Source organism: Gadus macrocephalus, chromosome 6 (genome assembly GCF_031168955.1).
Source record: "Gadus macrocephalus chromosome 6, ASM3116895v1".
In the NCBI taxonomy this organism is placed as follows: domain Eukaryota; kingdom Metazoa; phylum Chordata; class Actinopteri; order Gadiformes; family Gadidae; genus Gadus; species Gadus macrocephalus.
This window is the reverse complement of record NC_082387.1, coordinates 21883916-21897247: the sequence shown is the minus strand read 5'-3', so window position 1 is coordinate 21897247 and position 13332 is coordinate 21883916. Positions and strand designations below refer to the sequence as shown.

Genomic DNA, 13332 nt, shown 5'->3' with positions numbered 1-13332 from the left:
TGACTGACCATACATGGCAGTAGCACCACGCCATTCCCTCATTGACTAAGATCGGGACATGTGTAATATTGAATGGGGGATACATAGAGGAAAAGTGAAAAATAACTTTTTTCATATAATCTATGATACTACAGGAGAGTATCATAGATAATAGAAATGACTTACAGCAATTAAACTTATTTTTTATGCAACAGCCGTGCATTTTTTCCTATATAAATTTTAACTTTTCACGATTACCAATTGCCGAGGACAACGCCGCGATTCTGATAAAAATGCAATTAAGTGAAGAAGTTCCCACAGCTGTGGTGGCGCTTCCTGTAAACAGTGGCGAAGCTGAGCAACAGTGGTGAGGCAGGATGACAGGGTCCGGACCAGAGGGTCACATAAAGACCCCTGCCAGAGGCTACACCTCAACGTTTTCAAATATGATAAAGTCAACACAAAGGTGGAAACTGACAATTTGCTGAAACAAGGGTTGACGTTATGGAACTATGACTAATAGAAACCGATGAAGAACATGTGCAATAAAACCACGAAGGCTGTAGCGGCAGGTCGTGTTTTACTGCAGCAAGGACGGAGAGCTCCAGAGGGCTCTGAGGAAAGCCAGCCGGGCAGGCCGTGTGCTGGGGGGTTCGTGTTGCTGTCACAGGGCGCTGGGGCCCCAGCCCCGCGGGGACTTCTGACAAAGGGCCATCAGTGGGGTGGCTGTATCACTGTCAGGGAGAGCTGGTCCGGTGACAGCGGGCCCCCAAGGGACACACGACACCGCCCTGACAAAAGCATAGGGCCCAATGGGAGGGCTGGAGTAATTACAGCCAGGTGCTGACTGACACACACACACACACACACACACACACACACACACACACACACACACACACACACACACACACACACACACACACACACACACACACACACACACACACACACACACACACACACACACACACACGGTGGGTGATAATGGTCTCAGTGGTGATGGTATACGACCATGAGAAATTAACGTGCACAGGATTTGTTTATAGATATAACAGTACAGACGTCTTCAGGGGCCATCCGCAAACTCACTACATAACCCAAGGCCTTCAAACAAAGCATGAACGGAGGTCATTTTAACTGCTGGCCCCTTCTTTGTCGGCAAGGTTCAAACACGGCGCTGTGAGCATATTCAACCGAAAATTGATAGTCTCAATCACAAAACATACTAGTTTTGTTTTGCTCGCCTGACGAGCAAAACAAAACTAGTATGTTTTGTGAGGCTTTGCTCTGAGGATGGATGGGTTCTTTTGAACACTAATCACACGAGGCCCTGCAGGTATAGCAGTATAGCAAGAGTAAAGTCTGCACCAGAAATACGTACCAGAAATGGTTGAAATGTACTTCTTTAGTGCATTTGGCATCTGATCAAACAAAAACGGGATGCTTATGGAGTGATCGTATCGGCACGTTCACAAACATTTCTTACATTTGATTACTTTCTAAAGATGGAAAGGGCGTCTGCAAATGAGCAGAATATAAGCAGCACTGAACATCAAAAATAAGATCTGGCAACAATAAAGATTTATGTTATGCAATGGCAACGTTATCTAAATAGCAGCATAGCAGCACAAACTAGACTAATATTATATTTCTTGTGATACATTACAAAGACTACGTTATTCAGACTTTGTTATGCTATACACAGATCCTCTAATGCACGTTCTAGGCTGGGGACTTTAAGTAAGAGGAATGAGTAAAGAGGGTCAGAGGTCGTCCAGAACCTCTTTCAGCAATGCTCGGTCCTTGACTATAATAAAGTAGCTTGTTGCCCAGAGCAACCATGTGCATGCCTTGCTTCTCTGTCCACCACCAAGAAACCTCCACCTGAGGGTCTTCTCAGAGGGGGGGGTGGGTATAACCAGTGAAGGACTGCTCTCCCCGTCTGTCACGAGGGACGCCTTCAAAGAGCCTAACTTATTCCTTTTTGAGTCTGAGGCCAACACTATCCCAGCGCACACACACACAGACAGAGATGGAGAGACACAGACCGAGACGAACAGAGAGAGAGAGAGAGAGACACAAACAGAGAGACAGACAGAGAGAGAGAGCTATGTAAAGCCATGTAAGATGAAAGGAGTGGTTTGAGTCTCACCACTAGGTGGACTAAGAGCATCGATATCGGCCCACTTAGCAGGCACAGCAAGCCCTTTTCCAGTGGGTACAAAACCAGACTTCACTCCAACCAATGCACACGTCTAAGCTCCCTTATGGGCAGCTTTTCTGTACTTAGAATATGAGGATACTTAAGTTTGGTGTGTAAATGTCTCAGGAATACGGTGCTAAAAATGCCAGCAAAGAGAGTACACACACACAAACACATTCGCTGTAAATTCCTATGGGACTAACTTTCAGTAGAGGTTCCTCGTTCTGAGTTACAAAATAAACAAACGCAAGCTTAATGCCTGGCACAAATAGATGAGAATAAAGTGAAGTGTATCAGTTGTCAAGTGTGCAGAAGGCAACGTTTTTGCGTTTTTGCAAGCAGAACACCCCATACTATCCAAATCTATTTCTGAGCGATCCCTGTCCTGATTTTCAATGCCGGAAATTATCAATAACTTTTAGTTTTAACAAACAGTTGGTAGCCATCCTACTATAGCTATGTAAGCTTTTGCACTTGAGTGTCTATCAATTGTCGATCGTTTTTCCACCTGACAATCAATGAACTACGTACTTGATGTCCTCAGAGAGTCCCGAACACTACAGATTATCAGATGGTAAATATTAAACATTTAGTATTTGCCATTTCAAAACGGTGCGGCCCCAATTGGTTTTGGGGTAGTAAAAAACAATCTTAAAATACCCAAACCAGGATAGCCAGGATAGTCAGGCTTAAAAAGTTGAAGACTCGTGACTTGTCGACGAGAGTCGTAGGAGGGATATGGGGCCCAAAACCCAAAAAAAAAGGGTTAGGTTTGTGTACCAAGCGTAAGAGGACTTCCCCACCATTGTCTGCATAGGCTCCTTTAGAATATATTATTTCAAATGTCGTCCCCCACACACACACACACACACACACACACCAACGCACACTATATTCCTTCGCTTCCCAAGCAGAGGAGCCCCGCTGGGAGGGGGATGCGCTCTGGGAAGGCCTGACACCAACTCAATATCCTCAGCACTGATGATACACTGCTGTGGCTCTGAGCACACACAGGGTTTGAGACGGAGAGAAGCAGAGGCTGGATCGTGTGCGTGCGGTCCTACCCTGTTCTCATCGTAGATGATCTGCACCAGGCTACGGTGCTTGGCCTCGCTGGGGGGGGGGGAGATGGGCCGCTCCGGCTCCAGGGGCTTCGCAGCCTCCTCCTCCAACTGGTGCTGCAAGGCACGGACATAGACACACACATGAATACACATGTACACACACACACGCACTCAATAACCTTTTAAACATCCCCCCCCCATCAACATTGACGTGCTTGTCTGTGCATTGGAATACAAAGCAACATGTTGTTGTTTTTTTTTTTTTTTAGGAGTTTGTTTGTTTGCGGTCAACATTGCAGGTGAACCAGCTGGCAAATCATATAAACAGAGCTACAGAAGAGTCTTCCACCTGCAGTGTAGCTCTGACTCAGGTGATATGAATAAGCCCTGGGCAAACATCACTGCGGAGATTACAATGTTTTTATGACGGACACAAGTGGACAAGAGTAAAGATCAAAAACAAGAAAATAATAGTGCTGCTCCCAAACATTGTCATTATTAACGTTAAACCGATGAAAGGAAAAGTGGACGAGTTTCAAACCAACACTCGCTACTCGTAAGAATACAATGCAGCCTGCCCAATCTCTCCCTCGAGACTGTCGTAGGGAGACTGGGCCAGACGCTGGCGTAGTCCAGATGGATCTACTATCCCACGCAAGGGCTGATGCAGAGCGCACGGAGGCCAGGAACAAGGAGGGGGCGGTGCATCATGACGGATGACAAATGGTGCAGATCAACGCTGCTGCGGAAGAACATCTGAACCCCTGGTATTGAGTTCATCAGTGCCACCTCCTCCCCTCCCATGATGTTCCACAGATAGTCGTCATTATATTTTTTAGATACATCTAAAAGTGAATTCAGATGAAAACGTAGACACCCAAGTAATACCCAAGAATTTGATTACGTTCATAATGGGTGATTTTAGTAATTGTACCCTTAAACAAACAGTTTTTTTCTAAAGGCTAACGCGAGCTTGAGAAAAGAGAAAAAGAGGGATGCCTGAGGGGACACGAAGGACCCCCAGACGAGGGTAGGAGGTCTACAAGGACAAATGCCAGTACGGAGACTAGGCCCAGCATAGCATGACTTTAAGCAGCGCTTAGGCTGCATGAGCTGGCGTGAAGATAGTAGCCAATGCCCCCTTTAAAGGAGTGAAGGGATTGGACTCCTGTCCAGCCGAGAGGTTGTGCCTTTCCTCAGCCAACAAGCTGAATACATTTCATACTCGCTTTAAAACTATGCAGCTGCATTTCATACGATCCACCCATTAATCCATCTAAAGGAGCGATTTGATTTGGAATCATAACTAATCACAGGGATTTTGGATTTCCTTATGGGCAGATCTCAAAATGTAAGGGGGGGAAACTGTCAGATGTGCAATTTTTCTCTACTGGCAGCACACCACAGGGCCTTGTGCGGTCACCTTGTAGTGCTATCCCGAATATTTGGATATTCCTTGGTTGGGTGGGTATATTCAAAGGTAAATGCAGGATTCAAATGCTTGTTACGTTTTTTAATGCGGAAGAAATACACACTACACATCACATTATTATTTTAGACGCGCTGCTTCACCACCCACTCTACGTAGGAATCAGAGGAGAGGAGACGGAGGTGGAGATTCAGTCTTATTATAGCGTGGTCTTATTATATATCCCAAACACTCTTGCGAACGACAAGCTGATGTTATTCTTAGGGGATGACCAACAGCACATTTACTTTCTAGGAAGAATCAACTAGTTTATTGGTTTCAAAAGTATTTCCTGGTATTGTATGCTGCAATGGATTTTCCATCATCCCTCAAGAACACTCAGGCCTTCTGCTCCCAGAGCCTCAAAACCTCAGGGGTGAGCAATTCATTGGCTGGGATTACGTCACCTCAATTTGGAGCTGGCTGGTGCGGTTCATACACAGCAACTATAAATGAGGCTTAGCTCTCTGGGGCCAAGTTAATGAACAGGTTAGCGCATAAGCCCGTCAACAAAACCACTGCCTGCCGCCGCACCAGGACCTTTCTGCTAGTTTACGAATGCCAGCGTTAACAATAGTTGTGCTACTATACCCCTAGTCCGATAATTAAAGGCTTAGCCGTCTAGGCTTCGCCGTATGGGCCAGGCAGGAGACGGGCGACAGGCAGGATGACCGCAGTGACACACAGATGCCCTCCAACGTCCGGGAGGAAGGAATACAGAGCCTTTACCTGATGATTTGAATCAACTTTTTGCAGATCAAAAACATTACATCGTTTTTTTCTTCATGTAAAACCGTTGAGGATTTTCTGATCACACATTTTTGCATTTTATTATTTTATCTATTGTTATTCATTTTTTGTTCAAGTTTAAAGAATTTATTTTTTTCTGATAGATTTTGTTAATGTTTGTGAGCCTTTGATGACAATTTGCTATTTTCTTTTACAAAAGACCAGTCAATCAAGACCAGTCTTGAACTTGCTGATCCAAGTTAATTTCTATGTCAGAAGATATCTTTGATGCAGTCTGAAAATATCTGAAAATATCTTCATCTTCATAATGAAATATCGGGATCTTATGATTTGCCAATATCACCTATCAACATTATCAACCCTAAGCTACACAAGTAATTTTGGATGCAATGTGGTCTTCAGCCCATTGGGTGGCGATACTTTGTAGACATACTAGTAGCCAACCAGGCGCCAACTACAGTCAGTGCTATGGATAAGAACAGTCTTTGGCTAGCAAAGAAGAATGTCCTGTCAGGAAACATTATTTACACACCGGACCAGAACAATCGTATTATACATTGAACAGACAGGTCAGTACTGTACTGTGGATACGAATTAGCCTGGCTATTACCACAATATCAAACGGAACGGTCAGAGTAACAAAAAATTAAAAGAACACCAAGAACACTATTTCACAACTATTTTCATGGGCTGTAAGCCTAACATTGTTTGAGGCAAATGTGGATGCTCACGGGTGTTTCAGAATGTTGGTCATGGTGTTAAGCCGATTAAGATTGAGGGACTTCATTTATAGATCGAGTCAATCCTCCTCACGGGCTCCGCAGCTCGGCCGCGGGCAGCCCGGCCGCAGGCTCCGCAGCCCGGCCGCGGGCAACGGAAACGTTGCTCTGTTCGTCAATATTTATATAAGCGAACAGAGCCGCAGTGTACCGCAACAACCAGTAGCGCACCGCTCGGTGGAAATGAGGCAGACGACTGAGCGAGTTTGTTGGTTTTCGTAGCCTAGACTTGAGGGGATAACCCCTCCCTCCAGGCTGCTCCACAGCGAGGCTAATATCCCTTTACCTAGGGAAACAAACATTACATAAACAAAGGCATTAAAGTAGTCCTAATTAAGGGCATTGATTCATTACAGTAGTCTGGACAATCTACTTTTTTTGCTCTCAACAATTTTAAGGAGGATCTTCCTCCCTCTCCTCACTGGAGAAGCCTCCACTGCTGTATACACTGTTCTACAATTCACTAGAACGCTTGATTCACGAGGATGTATTTTTAATTTGCAATCAGTCTAATGCTTCTACATTCTTTCTAGCGGTGCAGGTTTTGTGATGAACAGATGTGAAGACAAAAGGTGAACCAACACACCATTAAAGTATAAAGTGTGAACCCGCTGTTTCTGCTGAATTAGAACATTACGAAATTTAAAAGATTCATCTGTTTTGGGATGAGAGTTTTAGGAGGGAGGGTTAGGATCCACGGCAACTTAATGTTACTTCTAATAGTACCGTTGTCGTGTACGAGTGTTATAATTAGCTATGCTGTACATGAAATCTGCCACACACCATGGCGTTATACTATAAGTGTCCGAGAAGCACAACCCGCACTCTGACGCCAAGACCAAAAATAAACTGCTGCTCAAACGGAGTTACACCATCCACAGTTTTGCGTTATACTAAAGGTGTCCGGGACGCCCAATAATAATAACAATAACAATCTTTAATAACTCTTATAAAGAGGTTTACTTTGGTGTTTGTAAATGCCATGGAACTTTAACTGATAGTACTGCGCTACAGTGCACATTCTAACCATCTCTCTGTATTGGTGGATGGTACAGACATTGTATCTTTCACAATCCAATATCGTCATATCACACACCCCTACCCCCAATTCCCCTTCTGAGCCAGGATAACCCTGCATTTGACTGAGATTAGCTTGCTGCTCATACTGAAAGCTACTGTACACTCACACAGGTCCCGAGAGGCCACCCATTCTGCCGGGGAGAGGAATGGTTCTGGTGGTGTCGGGGGTTCCTACATTCCACAAAGAGCCCCCACCCCCCCCCCTCCCCGGTGGGCTTTTACTCAAGAGCCCACCAGAGTAAATCAAGACAACCCAGCCACTAGGAGGGCTGGCTGACACAACCCAGGCTGACAGCAAGCTAAGCCCCCCGGCAGCCACACCAGCCCCCCAGTGTCCCCCACACCACTTTAAATAAAGTTTGACCACGCCACTTTAACATTGCAGGTGTAGAATTATTGCTGCGACTTAAGACAGACGGGAGGAGGAAATCCATTTGATTTGAAATGGACTGGTGTAGATCTTTTAAAAAGCACAGTCAAGGAAAAACGATGGGGTCTCTTGGCAGAATCTTAAACAGTTCAAACACCACTTCCTACACCCCTTACCCTCTTGGACCCTGTTGCCAGAACTGAGTGCTCCCCTCATAACAACGCCGCTGCAAGTGGCCTGGATTTATGTATTCTGAGGGGCAGCCAAAGGAAACAGGCATCAAATGGGCTGGCATGGGGAGGGGGGGATGCAATGGAAGGGGGAGGGCCAGTGGAGAGTAGGTGTTTAGTGGCTTCCCACTTAAAGAAATTTGGCAGGCTTCCAAGTTTTTTTTACATAAAAAGTGATTGTAAGGGAGGAATAGCGGTGGTTGAAAAGGCCTGCCATAACCATGCAGACCCCTGGGGGAGCTGTTATTTATAGCCGTGTAGTATTTTTAACCTACTTTCCTGGATCTGTTGGTAGGAAGGAGAGGGGAACATTTGGCTTCCCAGAGGCAACACTAAGGAACAATCGGGCACGCTGGGCGAGGGCCAATCAGTGGGCTTTAATACGGCGATTACAGCACAGCGCTGCTTCTCCTGAAGCATTTCTCACTGAGCCGATGCCAGCAGACGCCTGGCTGGGAAATGTTGTGCTGGGGTAAAGAAACACAATCGTGGATCTACCATCTACACGTCACTGTTATGCCAAGCCAATGCGGGCGCCAACACTGCAAAGTGCTTAAAATGTCCACGCATTGGGGTGTAAAAGTGTAAAAAGAGTATTCAAATGTCTACATATAACTTGGATATGGTTGGACGCTATGGTTATTTCGGATGTGGAAACTGATAATCAATCGTTTCTCTTCCGACATTGCTACGCGTTTTGTAATTTAGGGTGATTCCTCGGATTGCTTAGTCCTAATATTGAAACCTTCCTAATGGTTCAGAGTAGGGATGGGCATAATTAATCGATGCTCGATAATTGATCGTTAAGAAATGCGTCGATCAATTTATATTGTTATCGATTAAAAGGACGTTGTGTTGCATACTGTGAGTCTTGAAGCATTTAATTGAATATAACCCTGCCGACTGGTGGAAAGTGAATGGAAGAAGGTTCCCCAGGCTGTCAAAGTTAGCGCGACAATACCTCTGCATCCCCGCAACTTCGGTCCCGTCAGAGCGGGTGTTTTCTGCTGCTGGACTGACAGTTACAAGGCTGCGTTCGCGTCTGACCCCGAGCATGTTAACATGCTTATATTCCTAAACAAAAATATGTAGGCTGGAGTTACTGTATGCTATGGACGACAGTCACCACCGTATGTGAGTCGCTCTTTTCTTTCTTAATGTGTTGACTCTCGCTCCGCTTGGTGCCTCTTGGAGTCGTTACATTTTGCCAAAACTGTGATATTTTAGCAACAAGTCCAGCCTTATATATGTTCAATAAGGTATTGCTTTTAGATAGACTAGTTCATGCAATTGTTTGTAAATGGGTGGCTCATCTTTTTGTTGCGAGCCTTTTCCGCGCGCCGGCTGCAGGCATTATATGTCGGCCTTTCCCCCCCCTTTTTTTTCATAACAGTTATACAGTTTAATGCCCACTTTTAGCCTACTGCCTTTGTTTGATTATTGTTGTCCGATAAATTCGCTACTTATTGTAATTGGAATAGGCTACAGATTTAGTCTTGTTGAATCGTTTCCAAACCTTTAAGAGCGCCTGTAGGCGCATTGTTCGGACTTTACGAGCGCCGCATAGGCCTATAACCTATAATGCCTGTATTTATTATTTTAAAACTGTTAAACAGTTGTAGGTCTTCAAGTTAACTGTATTGTATTAATTTTGGCCCATACATTATTGTTGGAATAAAGATTTTATTGATAAAAACATTAGAAAAAAAACATAGAAAAAAGTTAATGATTAATCGATAATTGATCGATAACTCTAGCGATGCTCGATCAAGAAAATTTCTTCAAATGCCCATCCCTAGTTCAGAGTTTTGCTACTTCGCTTCTTCTGATAAACAGTTATTTGCATTGTGACATATCATGTGTAAGTCTCCTGGAGGGAGGAGTGGCTTTCCAGATGGAATGAAAGATACCAGGACTAGGAGTGGTTAATGATAGTGGGGAGTAATGTCTAATATTGCCAGTAATACTCTTTTGAGTGGTACTGCATCGGCATGAAATTAAGTAATAAATTGCACACACCTTCATAGTTTCACTGTTTCAATATGATGATTAAAACGTTAAAAACAAGGGAAGGCAAATGTAGTAGTGACTCATCGACAATGGTAGACGACGTCAAGCATGTTTCAAAGTAATGACGATGACGTCGTTCTAAATTGATGGCCACATTCCAACCAGATTTGATGGCAGTGATGTCTCTCAAACCGGCCAGCAGAGCAGGTCGTCAGCAGAGGTTCACGCAGGGATTGATGACACACATACCTGCTTCTTGCGGAGCTTGCAGATCTGCTGCTCAACCATGGTGATCTCCCGGTCCACGCGGTCCATGTTCTGGATGAGCTCCTCCTTTGAGAAGCGGGCGGACACCAGATCCAGGTCAGGGTCCATCTGGGCCGGGCTCACGGGGGAGATGGGCTCCAGCTTCCCCATGGAACTGCCACGCTCCTGAGAACAGGAATGCCCCCCACACACAGAGAGAGAAAGAGAGAGAAAAGGAGGGTAGTGAGATGCATGCTTTGCCACCACAATAACTCGTGACACATAGTATTACTAGGGCCCAGTACACCCACAATTCACACATGGCCTCATCTGCAAACGGACCGGGGGAGTTTAGCAGGCGTTAAAGGCAGTTCCCGGGTCGCTCCGCTAAGCGCTCTTCGGATCAGTGCCTGTGGATCCTCAGGGACGGCAGCACAATGCGGTAATTAAGTCCTGTGGGTAACGGAAGCCTCCGCTAGTGCCTCCCAGTCACTAGGCCACGCTAATGATAGGGAGGCTGCAGCCTGGGTCTCCATGGCTGGGATTATTCACCCGGAGCCCTGTGTCTGGGACTCTTTCAGGGCCTTTGTTTAAAATGGTCTATAGTCAAAGCCGGCGTGGTTGTGATACAGAGCAACAGATAAAGCCCTTGGTTCAAGCTACGAGCACTGTGAGAGGGAAATGTGAAGTGCCCTTCTCTTCCTCTGAATAAACCACATCATATGACCTGAGCGAGCCATCATACTGATGCAGGATGTAAACCTGAAAAACATTGCCATCTGATATCTTGTACGAAAACCCGAGACTTGGTTATATGCGGTGTGGTTGGTTGGTGCCTGCCTCGTCTTGCCTGCGTGTGTAGAATGGCGGCCAAACAGCATCAATGAGTCTGTAATGGCGCCAAGTGGTTGTTGTTCCAGGGTATTTTTAGATGGCTGAACGGCAGGTTGTATAAGAGGACTAATGTGGCGGAGGCGGGCTGGACCGCGGCCGCGCGGAGCAGCTAGGACTCAGTTCTCTCTGCCAGGAGATGCACAAGGATCTGTCCAGCACATTCATTTCTATTCCAGTATTTGTACTCTTGTTCTCCAATTTCTTTGGTATGCTTGGTTTCAGAGGAGAAATGTGTCTGGCAGATGTCAGTGCTGCTCTTAGAACAAGATGTGAAATTAGGGCTGTCAAATTAACGTGTTAATTTCAATTAATTAATCACAGAAAAATTACGCGTCAAAATAATTAACGCCGATTAATCACGCATCTATAGTGCCCTTTGACCCGGTGCGTCATTTGCGTTGAAACAAAATGGAGGCAGACGAGAAGATGCTGCTCGGCCCACGTGAATGGAAAATTCAAGTTTAAACAACTCCCAGACGGAACTGTAGATAGGAACACTGTTATCTGCAATCTCTGTAGTAAGGAATTTTCCTATCACCGGAGGTCATCAACCCTTAAATATCACCTCAACGCAAAACATTTGGTAGCAAGCTCGCAGGTACGAGCTGCTACAGCCCCTGAAGCTGGCGCTGAATCTTGAGTGAGATGGAAACGGAAATTAATTTGATCTTAAAATGGACCTTATGTTAATGAAAGACATGTATTAAATAAAAGAGACATTGAACTTTAAAGTCTATTTTGTCTATTATTCATTGAATCACTCACCTGCCATAATTTACTCAAAATAAATTATTTTGAAATACTTTCTCGGAAAAATGTAAGTATGCGATTGATTTAGATTAATTAATCACAGAGCCTGTAATTAATTCGATTCATTTTTTTAATCGCTTGACAGCCCTATGTGAAATGTAACCTTTTTATTTATAACAAAAAAATGAAAGACAATTACAGCTAAACAATTAGAGCGTTGAATTATTAACAAACAGTAGGCTAGCCTGGTCTGATTGAAACATGCGCTACATATGTCTCTAAGGTCAAGGCGAGCGTGCACAAGACCAGGGCAGAGCCAAAGGTTTAGCACGGTCAGGGAGAGGGAGCGTGACGGACAGTCAGCGTGGTGACGGCAGAATAATCCCCCCGGTCTGAGAGTCCTTGAGAAGTACAGAGTGGCACTCTTTGAGCCCCTACAGGGAGTGAGAAAGATGACAGCCAGCACTCCACCTCCCGGTAACGCAGAGCCTGGCGGAGGTGCCCTTGACAACACCCGTCACATTAAGAACCCCCCCTTGGGCGGAGATTGATTTGTGCGTGCATGCGTGCGTGCGTGCGTGCGTGCGTGCGTGCGTGCGTGCGCGGAAGGTGTTTGTCCGGAATGTCAAAAAAGTCAAAATGACGGCAATTTCTTTAACGTGCATTGATATAAATATTTTGTCATAAATACTTTGTCACGGGCATTGTCATAAAGCCCGTTTTAACAGCTTATATTAATTACACCGCAGATTTAGTCGTTCAAAACTATTTTTTTACTGTTTTTTCCTCTGCTTTTGAACCCGCTATTGAACGCTATTCATAACACTCAAATGAGCTCCCCCTCTTGATTCTGGTATTGTGCAATTATTAACCTCCTACAACAAATCAACAATAATCCATGTTCAATTCAGTAATGCACTGAAGTATAACCCTTATTTTCACCCAAGGAGGACCAGAGGTCCCATTCAGAAAGTCCTCCACTTCCCCGTCCTCCAGACAGCTGTCTCTATTTCCTGTCCCCACTGCTACAGAGATTTTGCTATCTTTTTCCACCGTGGTCCATGGAACCAATACCAAGGACTGTTCAATCGTATTTATTCACAAATCATATGAAGAGCAAGGACACCGAGGAGAAGGGCAGAGTTATCGAGTTACCAAGTGCATGCGTTGGCAGCGTTCTGAAGCAGCCTCATCGCACAATGTGCAGGTCCCGTCTGTGTGGAAAACTTCTTTGACCTCATTAGAAACCCAACGAAGGCCTGATAATAACAAGCAAAGTTTTGAATCGTGAGTAAAATAAATAAAAATACAAATCTGAGCTGCTTACTCTTCTGTCTCTCTATCTCTACACAATATATTAAGTAGGCCTATACCAAACACATAAAATGTCTCTCAAACGATATATCTCTCATCTCTCTCATCACAAAGCTATGCATGCAGAGTATGACAGTAGTGGAGATCTCGACAGCTTGATTTGTTCAGTCCTATAACTCTTTAGCCTCATTA

The 13332-nt window shown here is 44.9% G+C and overlaps 1 protein-coding gene across 14 annotated transcripts in view; it reads right to left on the bottom strand.

Annotated features, from left to right (window-relative positions):
* Positions 1-13332, bottom strand: part of ncor2 (nuclear receptor corepressor 2) — a 103746-nt gene that overhangs the window by 53224 nt on the left and 37190 nt on the right. For all 14 annotated transcript variants that reach the window (XM_060055020.1, XM_060055023.1, XM_060055018.1 and 11 more), the window contains exons 5-6: positions 10186-10368; positions 3250-3363 (exon numbers count right to left, since the gene is read on the bottom strand). In XM_060055020.1, coding sequence (XP_059911003.1) covers positions 3250-3363; positions 10186-10368 — 297 coding nt within the window. The remainder of the gene's footprint in view (positions 1-3249; positions 3364-10185; positions 10369-13332) is intronic.